The sequence below is a fragment of the Hylobates moloch genome, unplaced genomic scaffold, assembly GCF_009828535.3.
Source record: "Hylobates moloch isolate HMO894 unplaced genomic scaffold, HMol_V3 SCAFFOLD_15, whole genome shotgun sequence".
Taxonomy (NCBI): Eukaryota; Metazoa; Chordata; class Mammalia; order Primates; family Hylobatidae; genus Hylobates; species Hylobates moloch.
In genome coordinates, this window is record NW_026652290.1 from 53,580,003 (window position 1) to 53,598,509 (window position 18,507).

Here is an 18,507-nt window from a genome sequence, read left to right on the forward strand (position 1 = left end):
GGTCCTCAGGTAAGCCCTGTGTCCCTCACTACTGCCCACCCTCCACACCGCCACCAGCTCTCACCCACTCCCCACTGGAGTGCCCTGTGTCCCCCTCCCCTGCAGCCCACAGGTAGCCCAGAGAGCCAGCTACAGTGACTGTCCTGTGAGAGTCTTCCTTCCTCTCCTGGAAACCTTTACAGGCAAGGCCTTGGCCAGGACAATGACTCTAATGGGGGATTCCAGGACTAGAGAGAGGAGAGGGCCAGGCCAGGTCTTGGGAGAGAATTAGGGAATATTCAAGGCTTAGCAGTCCCTTTCAGCCTGGCTCCAAATAGGTGGCTATCTACTGTGTCTCTAGTTTATTGAACCCACCTTCCTCATTTATTGAACACCTGTATGTCAGACCCTGAGCTGGGGTCAGAAATCAGAGAGAAGAAGACACACCTCAGACCTCAAAGAGTCCACCAGGGAGACAGGCAGGAAGTAAACAGGAAGTGACAGTGTAGTGTGCTGAGGGCTTGGTCAGAGAAGCTGGGCTGGGAGGGCAGAGGAGCGCCCCCACCCCTGCCCACCGCTGCCCACCCCTGTTCCTCACCCAGCATGTCCTCCGACACCGGAGTTCGTAGGATGTCCCCTGTAAATTCGCAAGTGGTCTTCCTGGCATCGATCCCTGATGTCCCTTCAAACACCTGTGGGAACAAGAGGGAGTTTCTCCACTAAGGGGCCTGCTGGAGGGAATGGGGCTACCCATTCTGGACCCGCTTTGTGTTCTCAGGGAAATTGACAATTTCCTGCCTTCAGAGTTTGTAAGATAGTGTGGGAACTTTATGGGTTAATTCATTGACTTAACTAGCCAACGTCCCATTGACCCCACTCACCTGAACAATCGCCTTGGTGCCAGCCACCTCAAGCACCTGCCCGCTCCTCTGAGTCCCATCTGGGAGGGTGAAGTGGACGATCTCCGCATACTGGGCAAACTGACAGGAGGGTAGAGCAGCCACGTGACAGTGAGACCAGAGGCAAAATCCCTTCTACTCCTCTGGCCCTCCCTGACCCAGTCCCAAACTGTTCTCTCCCCTCTAGTGTCCGGACACTTGTGGAAATGAACTCAAGGGGCTGGGAAGTGAAAGTTTGAATTCTGTTTGGGAGGCAGTTGCACCCACTTCAGAGTTGCAAGACCAGGTTAGTATTGAAACTCTGAGGCTTAGTAGCTGCCTGACCTTGTGGAAGTTACTTTACAATTTCAGTAACTCATTAAATACGTAAGTCATAAGTAATGAGCTTGAGTTTCCTCATCTTTAAAATGGGGATAATAATAACACCTACTTCCCATGGCTGCTGCAGGGAGGAAATGAGATAACATATGCAGATCCATTCACATGGTGCCTGGCACTTTGTAAAAGCTCAGTAAAGATGTAGTAATGATGGGGCTGCCTTGGGCTCCTGACAGCGTATCTGTTTCTGCCTCTGTGGACCAGGGGTAAACACATTGGTAAAGTGCTTCCCTCTGCTGAGGCACCAGGAGAAAGACTCTCTGCTCCCAGGCGTCCTTCAGTACCAGTGGCATGGGACTAGAATTGACTCACGTAGTCCTTCCAGGGATCAGGAATTTTAAAAATCAGGCTAATATATATATATTGTATTTTCAGTAGAAACGGGGTGGTACATAGATGGATAGATAGATAGATAGATAGATAGATGATAGATAGATAGATTGATATATGTATGTATGTATGTTGCCAGGCATGGTGGTGCACACCTGTAGTCCCAGCTACTCGGAAGGATGAGGCAGGAGAATTGCTTGAACCCAGGAGGCAGAGGTTGCAGTGAGCCGACATCGCGCCACTGCACTCCAGCCTGGGTGATAGAGTGAGACTCCATCCAAAAAAAAAAAAGAACTTTTAAAACGCAATAATCAAAAGGATTTGATCAAAGGATTTGAAAAAGCATTTCTCCAAAGATGACATACAAATGGCCAATAGCCACAAGATAAGATACTCATCAGTAGTTATTAGGGAAATGAAAATCAAAACCACAATGAGATAGATGTCACTTCACACACCCTAGGATGGCTATAATAAAAAAAGATAGGCCAGGCGAGGTGGTTCATGCCTGTAAATCCAGCACTTTGGGAGGCTGAGGTGCGTGGATCACATGAGGAGTTTGAGATCAGCCTGGGGAACACGGTGAAACCCTGTCTCTACAAAAATATAAAAATTAGCCAGGCATGGTGGCGGGCACCTCTAGTCCCAGCTGCTTGGGAGGCTGAGGCAGGAGAATCCCTTGAGCTGGGGAGGCAGAGGCTGTAGTGAGCCAAGATCACACAACTGTACTCCAGCCTGGGCAACAGAGCAAGACTCTGTCTCAAACAAATAAAATAAAATAAAATAAAATAATAAAATAATAACAACTGTTGTTGAGGATGTGAAGAAATTTGAATGCTCATACAGTGCTGGGAGGAAAAGAAAATAGTGCAGCCACTTTGGAAAGCAGTCTGGCAATATTCATAATAGTCAAAAGTGAAAATAACTCAATATCCATCAACTGATGAATGGATGAACAAAATACGATGTATTCATACAATAGAATATTATTCAGGATTAAAAAGGAAAGGACTGCCCTGGAACACATGGGGGCAGGCAGGCGGGTTGGGGGCGGCCCTGGAATGGGGCTATGGTGGCACATGGGGACCCGGCTATGGTGGCTGTGGGGCTAATGAAGAACTTCTCAAGTTCCTTGGGAAGCAAAGGAAGATTTCATAAGAACAAAATGGATGGAGAGGAGAAAACCTATGGTGGCTGTGAAGGCCCTGATGCCATGTATGTCAAATTGATATCATCCAGTGGTCATGAATGTATTGTAAAAAAAGAACATGCATCAACACCAGGCACAATAAAAGCTATGTTGAATGGCCCAGATCAGTTTGCTGAGAACAAAACCAATGAGGTCAATTTTAGAGAGATTCCTTCACATGTGCTATTAAAAGTATGCTTGTATTTTGCGAACAAGTTTCGCTACGCTAACAGCTCCACCAAGATTCCCGAATTCCCAATAGCACCCGAAATTGTGTTAGAACTGCTGCTGGCTGCCAGCTTCCTAGGTTGTTAAAAAAAAAAAAAAATATATATATATACACATATATATATATATACATATATATATTAGACTGTTAACTCTTTTCAGTAGTTAATACCCATAATTCAGTTAGTAACTTTTTTCATATATAGTGTGTTGCCTGTATGCGGTTGAATTATATAAAGTTCATTGCAAAGCAGATTTGTTTTTTTGCCTAGCAATCAGAGTTGAAATTTGTTTGCTACATCAACAAATTAAGGACATTTTTACGAATTGAGAAATAAACAAACATGTCAATTCATAAAAAAAAGAAGCACTGATAGATGCTGCAACATGAATGAAACTTGAAAATATTATGCTAAGTGAAAAAAGTCAGGCACAGCAGGCCACATATTACACAGTTCTATTAATAGAAAATGTCCAGAATAGGCAATTCCATAAAGACAGAAAGTAGATTAGTTGGTGCTCAGGGGCTGGGAGAGGGAGGACTGGAGTGAGGACTAACGGGCATGGGGTTTCTTTTTGAGGTGATGACAATGTTTTGGAATTTGATTATGATGATGCTTGCATAACTCTGTGACTATACTAAAAGCCACTGAATTAACAGTATGCGAGTTATATTTCCATTTTTATAACACATCAGGGTCCCAGATACTCAGGTGGCTGAGAAAGGAAGATCACTTGAGCCCAGGAGGTCGAACTTGCAATGAGCCATGATCATGCCACTGCGTGCCACTGTGTGATCATGTCCCACTTCAGCCTGGGTGACAGGGTGAAACCCTGTCTCAGAAAACCAAACCAAACCAAACCAAAAACCAAACCAACAAACCATCAGGCTGTTCCTCCAGGACCACAGGCAGCACATGGGCAGGTAGAGCTTTGCCCTGGGGAATCCCTGAGCTCTGCTGTCTGTGCATGCTCTGGGAGCCACCCAGTCCCAGTCTTTACCCACAGCTAGAGGAGGTCACAGACTTGGCCTGGGAAGCTGGGCTAGCAGAGCACACCATCCCCATTGACACTCATCGTCAGCTGTCATCAGCACCAAGAGATCTAAGCCCCGTACCTGCACCTTCTTCCCGGAAAAAGTCCTGGAGCAAACACACTGCATCCCCTAGGCTCCCTCACCTCACTTCCCAGGTGGCTGATTTACTCCAGGGAGTAAGCCATAATCATAATCCAACTAAAATTAATGGGACCAGGCACAGTGGCTCACGCCTGTAATCCCAGCACTTTGGGAGGCTGAGGCGAGAGGATCACTTGAACCTAGGAGGTTGAGATCAGCCTGGGCAACACAGAAAGACCCATCTCTAAGAAAAACCAAACCAAACCAAACAAAAACCCAAAACAACAAACAAACAAAATAGTGATGGTAAAAAGACAACACTTTCCTCCCAAATTCCTAATATTCTGGGAAACTAAAGCACTCTTCTGAATTACTCCTTGTCATTAGAGGCAATCAAAACTGATATAACAGATTATCTGGAAAAGAATGAGGAGGTCATCATTTTGTGCCATTACCTATGAAAGATATAAAGCTGTGCCATAATATCCGACCATAAAAGTAAGTTAGAAATCAGTAACAACAGCAAAAAAATAGTTAGATAAACCTCTTACATTTGGAAAGAAAAGCATTCTAGGTATAGAAGCATTTATAATCAGAACTAGAAAACATTTAGCTCCGTAATAGTGAAAAGCTGTATGTCAATATATGTGTGATGCATTTAAAGCTTTAAATGATTGTATTAGATAAGAAAAATAGTTGAAGAAGCTAAAAGTATGCAATGTGAGAAGTCAGAAAAAAGAAAAGCATTAAAACCCCAAAGAAAGTAGAGGAAATAAGAGGAGAAATTATTAAAACAGAAAACAAATATATAATAGAGAAGACCAACAAAGCCAATTGGTTTTTTGAAAAGCTGAATAAAGTAGACAAATTGCTGGCAACACAGATTAAGAAATAAGAAAGGCATGAATAAATAATTGTTGGAATAAAGTCACAACTAGATAAACTGATAATATTAAAAAGATAATGAAAGGAACTATGAACAATTTTATGCAACACATTTGAGAAATTAGATGAAATGAATAAATATAACTCAAACCAGAACCAACTGAAAATGATATTGAAAACCAGAATAACCCTGAAATCTTTAAGATATTAAATAAGCAGTCCCAGATAGTTTTACCAGCGTGAGTTCTAATAGTCAAGGAATAAATAATTTGAAACTTAAGCTCTTCAAAGCCAGGAAAAGAAGGTACTGTATTTAACTCATTTTATGAGGCAGGTATAGCCTTGATACCAAAATAAAATAATTATGGGAAACTTGTAGGCAATCTCACTCATGAAGAAGGATGCACAAATCCTAACAAAATATTAACCCAATCTAGCAATGTATAAAAAAGACCAAGTTATAAGCCAAAATAGTAAAGAAAAGAAATGAAGATAAACATATACACATAAACAGAAATTTTAAAAGATCAAGTTGGGATTATTTTAGGGATGTAAGGCTAGCCTAATATGAGAAAATCTATTCATGTAATTCACCTTATTAACAAATTAAAAGATTAAAAACTATGAACATCTAAAAACATTTTGAAAAAAGTTAAAAAAAAAAAAAAAACCCATCCATGATTAAAACCAAAACAAAAGAGAACAAAAGTACTCTCTGAAAACAGGAAATGAAAGGGAAATTTCTTAACGCCAAAAAGAATATCCTCAAAAAACCCTACATAGGCCGGGTGCAGTGGCTCACGCCTTTAATCCCAGCATTTTAGGAGGCTGAGGTGGGCGGATCGCTTGAGGTCAGGAGTTTGAGACCAGCCTGGCCAACGTGACGAAACCCCATCTCCACTAAAAATACAAAATTAGCCAGGTGTGGTAGCGGGTGCCTGTAATCCCAGCTACTGGGGAAGCTGAGGCAGGAGAATCACTTGAACCTGGGAGGCAGAGGTTGCAGTGAGCTGAGATCACGCCACTGCACTCGGTGACAGAGCGAGACCCTGTCTCAACAAAAAACAAACAAACAAACAAACCCTACAGAAAATATGATATTCAATGATATGATGCATAAAGCATTCCCTTTAAAATTAGGAGCAAAGCAAGAATCCCTGCTATTCTCATTCTATTCAGCCTTGTACTGGAGGAACTAGCTAAACTAATAAAATAAAATGAGTAACAATTAGAAGGAAACAACTATCAAATAGAAAGCCCCCAATTCCCAAATACATTAAAGATAGAGCCAAGAGGAAAACTATAGACCAATTTCTCTTATTAATATAGATGCAGAAATAAATTATTAGTCTAATCAAGTAGTGCATTAAATAAACATGTATGACCAAGTAGGTTTTAATCCAAGAATGCAAGACTAGAGCAATCAACATTAGGGAATTTGTCAACATTTGATAACAAATTTCTTAATAATAGAGAGTTCGTCAACATAGATTAAAAAAGAATCCTATAAGATTACGTAAATAGAAGCCAAAAGGGTTCTGATGAAATTCAGCATCTGTTTTTTTGTTTTTTTTTTTTTTTTAGACAAAGTCTTGCTCTGTCCCCCAGGCTGGAGTGCAATGGTGAGATCTCGGCTCACTGCAACCTCCGCCTCCCTGGTTCAAGCGATTCTCTTTCCTCAGCTTCTCAAGTAGCTGGGATTACAGGTGTGCACCATCACGCCCAGCTGATTTTTTGTATTTTTAGTAGAGATGGGGTTTCACCATGTTGGCCAGGCTGGTCTCGAACTCCTGACCTCAGGTGATCTGCCCACCTTGGTCTCCCAAAGTGCTGGGATTACAGGCGTGAGCTACGGTGCCTGACCAAGCATCTGTTTCTAATACAATTCTATAGAAAACAGGAATGGAAGGCAACTACTTGAACACTAAACTATTAACCAAAACCAACATCAACATCCTTGTACATGGTAAAATGCTAACGTTACTTTCATTTCCAATGAAAATCAGTAACAGAGATGCCTATATTTCAATTGTTACCTAACATTGTTTTGGAAGTTTTTGTTTATACAGTAAGACCAGAAAAAGAAAAAAGAAAATTAAACATAAACAGAGAATGTTCTATTTATTTTTATTTATCTTTTTTTTTTTAGACAGTTTCGCTCGTTGCCCAGGCTGGATACAATGACGTGATCTTGGCTCACTGCAACCTCTGCCTCCTGGGTTCAAGCGATTCTCCTACCTCAGCCTCCCGAGTAGCTGGGATTACAGGCACCCACCACCACACCCAGCTAATGTTTTATGTTTTTAGTAGAGATGGGGTTTCTCCATGTTGGTCAGGCTGGTCTCAAACTCCTGACCTCAGGTGATCTGCCTGCCTCGGCGTCCTAAAGTGCTGGGATTATAGGCGTGAGCCACCGCGCCCGGTCGAATGTTCTATTCTTTTAAAGGTGGTGGTGGAAGGTGACTGTATTCTTCAAAAATGTCAAAGAAAGCCTGTGGGAAAATGCTCCAGATATCAGGTAAGCTGATAAATTGGGATGTGGATGGTAGATTAAAGTATTTTATCAGTATAAATTTAAGAAGTTGATAGCTCTACTGTAGTTATATAAAAGAATATCTTAATTCTTAGGAAATATACACTGAAGTACTTGAGCTTAGTTTACCCTCAAAAGATTCAGGAAGGCTGGGTGCAGTGGCTCATGCCTGTAATCCCTGCACTTTGGGAGGCTGAGGCGGGAAGATCACCTGAGGTCAGAAGTTCGAGACCAGCCTGGTCAAAATGGTGAAACCCTGTCTCTACTAAAAATACAAAAATTAGCCAGGCGTGGTAGAGGGCACCTGTAATTTCAGCTTCTCGGGAGGCTGAGGCAGAAGAATCACTTGAACCGGGGAGGTGGAGGTTGCAGTGAGCCAAGATTGTGCCACTGCACTCCAGCCTGGGCAAGAAGAGTGAAACTCCGTCTCAAAAAAAAAAAAAAAAAAAAAAAAAAAAAAAAAATCAGGAAAAAATTATGCACACACAGTCACACATGGAAAGCAAATGATAGAGCAAATGAGATAATATATTAACTGTTGGTGACATGGATGTTCCTACTACTATTTTTATCTTTGCAAATTTTTATAAAATTGAAATTGTTTCAAAATAAAAAGTAAAGTAAAAGTATACTGATGGAAAAAGAGACATAATTCCCTTTATTTGCAGATTATATTATACATCTAGAAAAACTCAAGAGGCTCTGGTTCAGAAAAAAGGTTTTAGAATGAATAAGATAATTTGGCTGTTTATAAGATAAATATTTAAAAATCATTCCCCCCCCCCCTTTTTTTTTCTATTTTAGTAGTAACCAGTTAGAAGAGGCAATGGAGAAAACCATCCCATCTGCAATAGGGCCAAAACTCATAAAATAGCTAGAAATAAATATAACAAGAAAGGTACAAGAAAAAAATATTATGGAATAACATAAAACAAGTCCTAAACAATGAAGAATATTATTGTCTTAATGTTCTTAGTTACTAGCATAAAAACATGAATCCTTTTAAAAAGTATATAAATTTAATCCAACCCTAATGGATTATTGTTTATTTTAAAATTTAATAAAATTATTTTAAAGTTCACATAAATGTCTGAGAATAGCCAAAGTAGTTATGAAAAAGATCAGAGATAGAGGACTTGCCTTTTCAGATGTTAAAACTTGCTATAAAGCTACTGAAGTCAAGTAGTAAATTGATATGAGGTCGACAAATGGATCAGTAGGAAAGAAAAAAAGTCCAGAAAAAGATCCCAGATTTTATAGGACTATTATAGAACAAATGTTGTATATTAATTAATTCTCAGAGGGGAAATAATATATAGAACATAAGAGGATATCTAGTTAGAAGACAACCACATCATAAACCCAAATACATTCCAGGCATGTAAAAAAATTTTAAATATAAAGTAAAAACAATTTTTAAAAAATACTGGAAGAGCTTTTCTTCTTTCCGATCTTTCTGAATAATCCAATTAAAAGACAGATGAGCAATGTCTTTAAGCAAGGAAAGAAATTCAGAAGCTATACACAAAAAATATTTGATCATATGGGTATTTCAAACTTCTGTATGGCAGAGACACAATAGATGAAATCTTCGTTTCATTTATTGTTGCAAAAGATAGCCTGTGAGCAACAAACAAGGAGCTCCCGTATGCACAACTTGCTTCATAGGAAGATTTCACGGAGAAGGAAGCAAAATCAAAATGGTAAACATATGGACAGACACTCAACTTTCCTAGTTATCAGAGAAATGTAAATAAAAGCGAGACAGTACTAGTTTTCATTTACTAGATAGGCAAAACTACAGAGATAACATATTCAGGGCCAGCAAGGATGTGGGGAAGTGGGTCCTCTCATACCTGGTTGGTGGAAATGTGAATTACCACAACTCTTCTGGGCAAGCCATCTTGCCCCAAATTGTCAATATCTAATTTGAAATTAAAAAGTACTTGAACCAGCAATTCCACTTCTGGGAATCTATCCTATAACCACAAAAGCATCCATTTAAAACGGATACAATATTGTACTATTTGTAATGGCAAAACCTGAGAACATACGAATGTCTATCAATAATGGGACTATTGAGTAAGTTACAGTACATCCATACTATCGCCTGCTATGCCAGTATCCAAAAGAATGCGTAAAATGTGTATCCGCTGACACTGTCAGTGGATCCACTGTCAGTCCCTTGGCGGGACTGACCCCAAGGTCAACCTCTAACATATTTGCCTGTGTTTGAGCTTATACAGCAGGGTCTTTCGGGGCTGAGAATAAAGCGGTTAGGGGCAGATAGTTAACTTTACATGTCTTTTCTCTTTTTCACTAAGTTACAAGGTGCATGTATTATTTTTGCAATTAAAATATAATACATTTTTAGGACATGTTACAGCACAGTGCTGGTGATTATCATCATTACTATCGTTATATCACCTACTGGCCACAAACTAGTGACCTTAAGGGCTTGGGGGTTGGGGCGGAGTGTCCAATTCCCCAGCAAGGTGTGACCAAGGTAGGGGCCACTCCGCCGGGGAACCCGTGCTGGTCGAACTTGAGACTAGAAGGTTTGCAGCCCTGACCATCACACGGAAGGAAGCGCTACCTTGAGTCCTTCCTTGTCCTGTGAAGAGGATGCCAGGAAGGTGACCTGTGGTTCCCCAAACCACCCCTCAGCCTTGCGGAGTCGGGTCTCAGCACTAGGCCGGCCCCGGGGGAGGGCTCCGAGGTGGGAGGAGCTGCGAATACCCAGGCGTCTTGGGTTCTCAAGCAGGGACAGCGAGCGCCTGGGAAACGCGTGCAACACACGTCCCGGCTCGTTTTCCTCTCCCACTCTGATAACCTGTGTTTCGATACGAAACGGGCCCTGCCTCATTGTCACCTCCCTGGAGGTGACGGAGGGCTGTTTCAATCTCAGGGGAAAAGTTGCTGTACAGAACACAGGCCAGAGTGTGCCCCAAAGAAATCAGGCGGTGGAGTGATTTAAAAGTGATCATTTTCTGTAGTCCTAGCTACTCGGGAGGCTGAGGCAGGAAAATCGCTCGAACCCGGGAGGCGAAGGATGCAGTGAGCAGAGATCGTGCCACTGCACTCCAGCCTGGCGACAGAGCAAGACTCCGTCTCAAAAAAAAAAAAAAAAAAAAAAAAAGTGATCATTTTCATGTGGGTTTATGTGGGTGAGGGAGGGAGGGTGGCAGGAGAGGAGAGTGGAGAGGAGAGTGGAGAGGAGAGTGGTGCGTTCTGTGTCCCTGAAGGACAAAATCAGAGAAAATGAACTTTAAATGGCAGAAATTATGGTCAGATCTGGGGAAGGGCCATCAGGTTTTCACACCCAGGCATGGAGGGTGTAGTGTCTGGAACCTTTAGGAAGAGCCCCAGGCTCTAAGTGTGTGCTGGATGTTCGTTGTTATTGTTGGTGGTGGGATCTCATGACCAGTTATGGCAGTGGGTGCCTGGGAGAATTCCGGTGGGGGATAGCGAGTCCAGGAGCTTGTATCTTCAGGGGCCCTATTTCCCAACCGCATACTGAGCAGGCCTGATCCCATCAACTCTGACTGTCGGTTACTAAGAGGGCTGCAGGAAGAGGGCATGACTCAGTGCAATGTAACCCCGTGCAGGAGATTCAACTGAGCTCTCAACCAGCAAGTGGCCAGGCAGAGGGGAGCTGCTGCGTACACACGGAGGACCGGAAGTTCTTAGCAAGCCTGTCGGGATTTGTGCACAGGAATGCTTCCTCTAAGGTCCCTCCTGCTGACAATGGTCAGGGCAGTGCGGGAGCTCCTCTTTGGAAATTGTCTTCAGAGCTGATGCAGACTCATTTGAAAGCAGCCACAGACATTGGGGATCGAGTCTGGTGGTTAAGGTGAGTGCTTACTCCAATTCTCAAACAGGGACCAATTTGAATCACAGAATACAGGAGTCAGAAGATTCTCTAGAACAGAGGTTCTCCGTGTGGTCCCCATACCACCAGCATCACCTAGGAACTTGATAGAAATGTACATTCTTGGGCCTCCTACCCCAGACCCGCTGAATCAGAGCTCTGGGGTGGGGCCCAGCAATCTGCCTGTTAACAAGCCCCCTGCACCCCTGATATTCTGATGCTTGTTCAACTTCTACAAATCAGAGAGTTAGCCTTTTCTGGGTCACAAACCCTGGAAAATCAGACGAAACTGTAGAAACTCCTACCAGAAAAATGCACAGGCACGTTCATGGATACCTTCAAATGTCTGCACACAATTTCAAGGGCCTAATTCCCTAGGCTAAGAACCTCTGATCTACACAAATGTTCTTACATTTGAGGACGGAAGCAGGAAGAGTAATTGCCTGTGTGATTCAATGTGGGCAGAAGGTGGCGCTGTAGAAACAGAATTGTAGCATTTGCCAAATCCTGGAAGAGGGAAAGGGGTAGGGGCAACGGAGAGGGAAGCGGAGAGGTGCCTCTACCACCCAATTATTTTTCTCTGCCAAAGCTACAGATGCATCCGATAGTCGCAAAACCACAGGTCTGGGGACCTAGTTCTGGTTTCCTAGATCGGCCTCATTTTACAGTGGAGGAAGTGGACGCCTGTATAGGTTTCGACTCCATGCCACGCTGGGTCCCATGGAGAATGGCAGGTCTGGTGGAGAGTGTGGTGGAGGTGGAGAGGGGGCAGGAGGTGGCACCAACTGTTTAATCAGGCTTATTAGCATTTCCGCATTCCAGGCAGAAATATTGCCGGCTATTCTCGAGGGAGAATAATACTACATTTGTCTGATGTGACCCTCACAATAATCCTATTATTATTTAATAGATGAGGAAACTGGGATTAACAATCCTAGATCGATGGTTCTCTAACTTGAGCATCAGTTCACCTGGAAGGCTTGTGAGGACAGACTTCTGGGCCCTACCCCCAGAACTTCTGATTCTGTCAGTCTGAGGTGGAGCCCAAGAATTTGTATTTCTAACAAGTTCCTGGGTGGTGCTAATGATGTTGATCTAGGGTTGGCAGGTAGCTAGTAGAAAAGAGTAGGATGGATCTGGGATTAAAATCCAAACCCAGTGTGCTACACTTAACTACTCAGCCACACTTCCTCCTGGGGCGTCCCTTACACTGGGGGGTCAAGCGGTAATGTCCGTATGAACTCAGAATCTGTTTGCTAGCAAAGAATGGGTCTGATTTATTTAATATCATTGGCTCAGGTTTTGACAGGTCCATAGCTAGTCGTGCTAACATTTATTCATTCATTTATCTCATTAATGTACTCACCTTTCCTTTGAGCAAATGTACTGAGCACCTACTATAGCCTACGTGTTCAGTAAAAATGCTGTGTTGGGCTTCTGGAGCTGAAGATGAACAAAACACAGTTCATGGCCAATAGCAGGGCACAGTGTGTGTGGGGAAGGGCAGGGAGGAGATACGTGGCCAGATCTTGACCAAATACCTCAGTGGATGCCACTAATAAAACCACAAAAAGTAGAGAAGAGGGAGAGGCATCCAGGAGAAGGTGACCTCTCAGCCCTGGGGATGAGTCAGAGGGAGGGAATGGGGCAAGTGTAGTCTAGGAGGCAGAGGGAAAAATCTGTGCACAAAATTCATATACAAAACAGATCGATCCCCAATGTCTGTGTTTCATTTATATTTATATATATATATATATATATATATATATTTCAATAGCCCCCAACACAAAGAAAGGATGCTGGAGATGATGGATATGCTAATTGCCCTGACCTGATCACTATGCATCATATGTATCAAAACATCACTGTGTACCCCAGGAATATGTACAATTATTGTGTGTCTATTATAAAATCCACAGACACAAGCCCCCAATCTTTGTCATTCCTTTCCACATACTCTATCCTCTTGTCCAACTAATTGTGAGAAGGGTTCTTTGCCTGGAACCCATCTCAGAGTCTACAGAGAGAACTCAGGGGTTCTGTGATCTTGAATGGGAAAGTTACATTTTTACATTCATTAACATTTACACAAATTTAGTGTTTCCTCTAGTTCTGAATGTAAGGAACAAACCACAGTAGAATTAGCAGTTCCACGGCATCTGTGACTTTGTTACCATCAGAAATCACAGATATTTTCATACCACATTACAGTCGTTGCAGGTATCTCAAAATAGTATTTGTGCTCATCACTACTTTAAAATTATAGCAGTGAAACTGGCGGTGAGATCTCATTATTTAATTTGTTAATAAACATACATCACTGATCACATTTTTAAAAAATGATATGCAAGTGCCCAGAGATCTCAAATGGCAGCCCCATGCAGACACTATTTCAGGTGTTGGTTTCTACACAGGGAAGGGAGAGTGATGAGAGTGAGTGGAAAGGCTTGCAGCCACCCTCATAGAAAAGACCTGTAAGCAGCCGGGCACGGTGGCTCACACTGTAATCCCGGCACTTTGGGAGGCCGAGGCGGGCGGATCACGAGGTCAAGAGATCGAGACTATCCTGGCTAACACGGTGAAACCCCGTCTCTACTAAAAATACAAAAAAATTAGCTGGGTGTGGTGGCAGGCGCCTGTAGTCCCAGCTACTCAGGAGGCCGAGGCAGGAGAATGGCGTGAACCCGGAGGGCGGAGCTTGCAGTGAGCCGAGATTGTGCCACTGCACTCCAGCCTGGGGGACAGAGTGAGACTCTATCTCAAAAAAAAAAAAAAAAAGAAAACCAAAGCCCTGTAAGCTGAGGGCACTGGGGCCCTGGGCAAATTTGATGCAAGGGTCAGGTCTGAAGGGCTGGAGGATGGAGACAGGATAGGAGGGTGCCAGGCTGGGAGCTCAAGGCCATTGCCACAACAAGGTAGCAGTGGGGTGGGAGGGAGCTACAGACGTGGGCGCTGGCAGGTGTGGGGTCTTGGAGAAGAGGGGTCAAAGGGGCACCGAGACTTCCAGTTTGCTCAGCTAGGAGGTGGGGTGGGAGGCTGAGGGAGTGGGGCTGGTTGGTGGAGGGAGGATAAGAGAGTGATCTTGTACCTTTGCAGGGCTCTTTATGGCTCAAGAATTCCCAACCCCAGGACTCAAGATACTGTCAGTGTCTGCCAGTTTCCCAGGGGCTACAAAATAGCCCACAGCCCGCTTACCTTTGGTGGGACCCACTTCACTTCCCACCCATGTTGGTGAGACTGAGATATTCCAAAGGCCTTTGGAGGCCATCAAGATCCCTAGAAATTTTAGTTGGCATTGACTTGCTACCTCCTCCTCTTTCCCCTTAAAAGAAGATCTTGTGAGAGTCGCAGGTGGGGAGAGTCTAGCCCTCGAGGAGGTTAGGTACAGCTGTGCTGTGGTCCAGCCTTCCTCTGAGGAGGTTAGGTACATCCATGCTACTGATGGGGAAACAGAGGCAGGACAGCTTGTTAGGGATAGTAGGAGGTTTTCCAAGGCCCAGGGCTGGGCCTCTGTGGGGTTTTTATGGTTTTTACTGAAAAGGCAGGGAGGAGAAAGCTTGGACAGCTGGGGATACAGCTAGGGAAGTAGAGTGGGAGTGGGTGCCTGGATGGAGAGAACACACCAGGCCCTGGGGGCCATGGAGGGAAAGGGTAATTTAGAAGAAATCCTGCAGGGCAGGGGAGAGGCACCCTGGGATTTGGCCTTAGTGCAGGGAGGCAGCGAAAGAGTCTTACCTTGACCCGGTCCAGCACCACCAGGGGCCCGTTCACGCTGCACACAGTCCTGTAGGCTGGGGGAGGGGCGGGGGTGAGTAGGGGTCTCACCCCAAACACCCTGCTCACACACACAGAGGCATCCTCTGCCTTCCCTTCCTCTCCACACCCCACCTCCTTCCCAGCCTGGGCCGTCAGGGTCATTAGCTGTGACAGGGCCAGCCACCATTGCTGTAAGGGTCATGCCCCTGCCCGCAGGGCCCCTGCTGCTCAGACACCTGCAGGAGGCTAGGGGAGGGCCAGGCAGAGGGCAGAGGCCTCCTCAGAGTCCACCCCCACCACATAGAGGCCTCTCATCCCTGAGGCTGCTTCCCCTCTGGCTTCAACCCCCACCTCACCCACTCCCTCCTCTCTCACTCCAAGCATTTTCCAAAAGCTCCTGGCCCCTGGCTGTGGCCCAAAAGTGCCCTCCTTTGCCCTCACCAGGACTGCATTTCCCTCCATTCACCCCACACTGATTGAGCAGTGTGTGTGTATGTGTGTGTGGTGTGTAGGGGGTGCAGGCGTCAGTGAGAAAAACCAAACGGGGCCTCTGCTCTCATCACAAGGTTCCTGGACTCCCCAGGCTCACTGGGTGCTCAGCATGGGAGGGGAGGGAGTGAAAAGGCAAGGGAAAGAGGGAAATGCCTGCAGATGTGGCAGCTACAGAGACCTACACATGGGAAATGAGCTCAGCTTGCAGAGGGAATTGGGTTAGATATCAATAAATACTTCCTAACTCCCATAGAAGAAGCTGTGGACTTGCAGGAGGCAAGCCTAGTTTTGGTTCTGCTAGAGGCTGGCTGAGAGACCTGGGACAGTCCCTTGCCCATAGTCCTGGGATACCAGCGCCCTTTTCTAAGGTTCTTGTGACGCACCAATGAGATGAGACACCTGAGATGAAGGCATTTGGCAAGGTGGGCAGGGGGTCTGTGAGGCCCCTGGGTCAGCCACAGGCTGGCAGGATGCAGAGGGGAGTGGCCCAACCCCTCTTTCACAGGCAAGGAAAATGGGGCCCAGAAGTGTGAGAAGCCTTGCCCAGGGCCACACAGCACATCTGTAGCAGAGCTGGAGCTGGGAACCCACCTTGTGCTTCTCGCTGGACCGCACTGGTTCTCGGCTCACTTACCCTCTTGCTTTGGGCAAGCCTGGCCCCGAGCCACCCCATGCCAAAGAAAAACTAAAAGTCCCTCCCCTTCCCAGTCTGGATATGTGTGGTCAAGCTTCTTATTTTTGTTTGATCTAAGCTCTTTTCACCAGGACTTGGACTAGGAAGATCAACTGGGCACAGTGATTCTTGCACAGATTTTTATAAGGATCTTCCAAATGTGATAACCATTTGGAAAACTCCGGGCCTCGAGAACAGCCCGAGAAGATAAGTTCAACTTGCACTTTGCCAGAGCAGGGGAGCTCCCTCAGCTCCCTGCCTTCAAACCTACCTTACAGACCTGCCTGGCCTGCACCTGAGCCACCCTCTTCTTCCTTCCTATTCCCACTAAGGAGGTGTCCCTGCTTCCTTCCTAACAGGTCCTTCTCCTGCACGGGGAAACAGGCCCTAGAGATGACTCCATGGGGTGAAGGACCAGAGCCTCCTTGCCTCTCTCTCTCTCTCCCTCTCCTGTCTTCCCGTGAAGCTCTGATGTTTCCGGTACAAAAGAAACCTCACTCAGTCCCAGTCCTTCTCCAGCTCCTTCCCTCACAAGCAGGGCCCCCCACTGCTGGCTTTCTTTCCCCGCCTTCCACCCTCTCCTTGGCCTTCTCCACTCTGGCTTCAGTGGCCTCCGATGGCTACACTCAGAGCCTGGGCGCACTGCCCTTTGGAAGCTCCCCTCTGGGGCCGCCTGTCAGCCTCCTCTGAAGACTCACACTCCTCGCTCTCAGACCTTTGGGTGCTGGAGGACTTCGAGGTTTGGCCTGGCTCTCCACTTCTCCCTCTCCTTTCCTCTGAGATCTGCTTTCTTCCTTCCCTCCCTGCTTCCTTTCTTCAAGCACATCTACTGCATGGATGCCTTCTATGTACTAAGCTAGGCAAATGAAAGTCACAAATGAAAATGTGAAGCGCCTACAGGCTAAAAGAAGGATACAGAGCAAATAACATAATTACAAACTGCAGTGGGTGCTCCTAAGGGAAAGATCAGGATGGGTGAACAAGAGTGGGAGGGAAGACCAGACTGGGTGTGCTTGGAGGAAGCATCTTATGGGAAGGGCCATTTGAGCTGAGCCTTCAGGGTCAAGGGGTGCCAGCCCCCAGGGAGCTGGGGAAAGGGCACTTCTGGCAGAGGAGAGGAAGAACTCATCCAGGGCCTTCGGGGAACAGAAAGAGGGGCAGTGGGCTGGCATGCACAGGCTCGCTTCAGGTGCAGTAAGACCTGTCACCTCCAGGAGGGCAAGACATCATCTGTGGTGTTCATCGTTGTGTCCCACTTCGTGGAATAGTGCCGGGAATATGGTACCCACTCAAGAAATATTTGGACGGGTACAGTGGCTCACGCCTGTAATCCCAGCGCTTTGGGAGGCTGAGGTGGGTGGATCAGTTGAGCCCAGGACTTCGAGACCAGCCTGGGCAATATGGTGAAGCCTGGTCTCTACAGAAAAATTTAAAAATTAGCTGGGCATGGTGGAATGTGCCCGTGGTTCCCAGCTCTCAGGAGGCTGAGGTGGGAGGATCACCTGAGCCCAGGGAGGTTGAGGCTGCAGTGAGCTCTGATCACGCTACTATTGCACTCCAGCCTGGGTGACAGAGTAAGATCCTGTCTCAAAAAAAAAAAAAAAAAGAAAGAAAGAGAAAGAAATCTTTGTGGTTGGATTATGAAAGTGTTAACTGACCCCATCTGCTCCTTCCCATACTTCCCACATCAGAACCGTTGTGTGCCCCTCCCGAACTTCCCAAGCCTCCAGACCAAATGAGAGTGTCCCATTGACCAGCCTAAAGGGTTGCACCCGTAGCACCAGCCATACTTCCTGAGAAGGCAGAGAGTAGAAGAGAAAGGGGATGTACTGGGCTAACGGGCTGTTGGGCATAGGAAGACTCCTCAACGAGAAAGGGTAGGAGACAGAGGCTTGGGCATTACCCTTCCCACCAATTAAAAAAAAACTCCAAACAGCCACAGCACTCCCACACTCACATGCTGTTTGGATCAGATTGTCTGGATCGCTAGTGGATTGTGCAAGCAGAGGGATGTGGGGCAGGCAGGAGAGACCCTCATTTTTATAAGCCCCCGGGAGAGCTGGCATCTTGCATGCCACACCTGCCAAAGGGCTGTGCTGGGGGAAGAAAGCAGTGATGAAAAGATGCAGGGTGGGTGGGCTGGATAGGGAGGTGGGGGTGTGGGAGGGGATGGGGCC

The 18,507-nt window shown here is 45.6% G+C and overlaps 2 protein-coding genes and 1 long non-coding RNA gene across 3 annotated transcripts in view; 2 read left to right on the forward strand and 1 right to left on the reverse strand.

Moving 5' to 3' along the window:
* The window catches only part of ATP6V1B1 (ATPase H+ transporting V1 subunit B1), a 29,175-nt gene that overhangs the window by 6,401 nt on the left and 4,267 nt on the right, over nt 1-18,507 (reverse strand). The window contains exons 2-4 of the mRNA XM_032176847.2: nt 15,145-15,200; nt 861-959; nt 578-671 (exon numbers count right to left, since the gene is read on the reverse strand). Coding sequence (XP_032032738.1) covers nt 578-671; nt 861-959; nt 15,145-15,200 — 249 coding nt within the window. The remainder of the gene's footprint in view (nt 1-577; nt 672-860; nt 960-15,144; nt 15,201-18,507) is intronic.
* On the forward strand, nt 2,752-3,090 carry LOC116483116 (elongin-C-like). The gene has a single exon (XM_032753631.1). It carries the CDS (start codon nt 2,752-2,754, stop codon nt 3,088-3,090), a length of 339 nt encoding a protein of 112 aa, XP_032609522.1.
* LOC116483117 (uncharacterized) lies at nt 10,303-16,837 on the forward strand. The gene is made up of 3 exons (XR_004252178.1): nt 10,303-10,691; nt 11,254-11,391; nt 16,423-16,837. It is a non-coding gene; the product is annotated as an uncharacterized LOC116483117 (long non-coding RNA).